General features: G+C 39.7%; 1 protein-coding gene across 1 annotated transcript; it reads right to left on the bottom strand.

Annotated features, from left to right (window-relative positions):
• Positions 1-217: 217 nt before the first annotated feature.
• On the bottom strand, positions 218-583 carry SARC_17418 (hypothetical protein; the record flags this gene model as incomplete). The annotated part of the gene is made up of 1 exon (XM_014288486.1): positions 218-583. A coding segment is annotated over one exon (366 nt), but the record flags the coding sequence as incomplete, so codon positions are not given.
• Positions 584-738: the final 155 nt, after the last annotated feature.

Genomic DNA, 738 nt, shown 5'->3' with positions numbered 1-738 from the left:
ACATACACACTACATTTAGATAATATATTGACCAATCTGCACCAGTGACAAGTGAGCATAGTTGGTACGACCATGCCGTAAATTCTAAAGATGTACACATCATAACCTTACTATAAAGCGAGTGGCCAAGCAAAATTTGTATATACACATAAATGGTATTCGATAAACAAAGAATAGTCTGGTACCTCAAGATACCACACCGATCTACTACACATACCTGTGGATCATACTCCAATGCTCCAATGACATCCAAAATATGTTCGGCCGAGAGCAAATGCTCGTACAAATCATGCGAGCTCAGCGAGAAGAACACCTCGATGAGCTGGTATATAACCGTAAGAAGCACGGTGTTTCCTTCCGACTCACATGTATTGAAGATAGCCAATAGTTGAGAGACATAGTTGCCGTGCACCAGCGCCCGGGCACACTCGTCCGGTTGACTATGTGAGGCCTCGAGCACTTTCTCATATAGATCACATAGCGTCTCCTTTGTGCAATCTGTAGGGAATAGTGAGCGTTTTGAGTTCAAGATATGTGACAAATTGCGGGGAATAAAAAAGGCCGAATACATGTCCTCTGTCATGTATAATGTACCAAGCCCAAAAGGATGTAAAGGGATTAAAAAACATGCAAATATAACAAAATATCGCACGACAAGCCTTCGACATATTTGAAGGCTAAAATAAACGACAATAAATATACATACATATACATACATACATATATATATATATATAC

Source organism: Sphaeroforma arctica (genome assembly GCF_001186125.1).
Source record: "Sphaeroforma arctica JP610 unplaced genomic scaffold supercont1.10691, whole genome shotgun sequence".
Lineage (NCBI taxonomy): Eukaryota > Ichthyosporea > Ichthyophonida > Sphaeroforma > Sphaeroforma arctica.
This window is presented reverse-complemented; position numbering and strand designations above follow the sequence as displayed.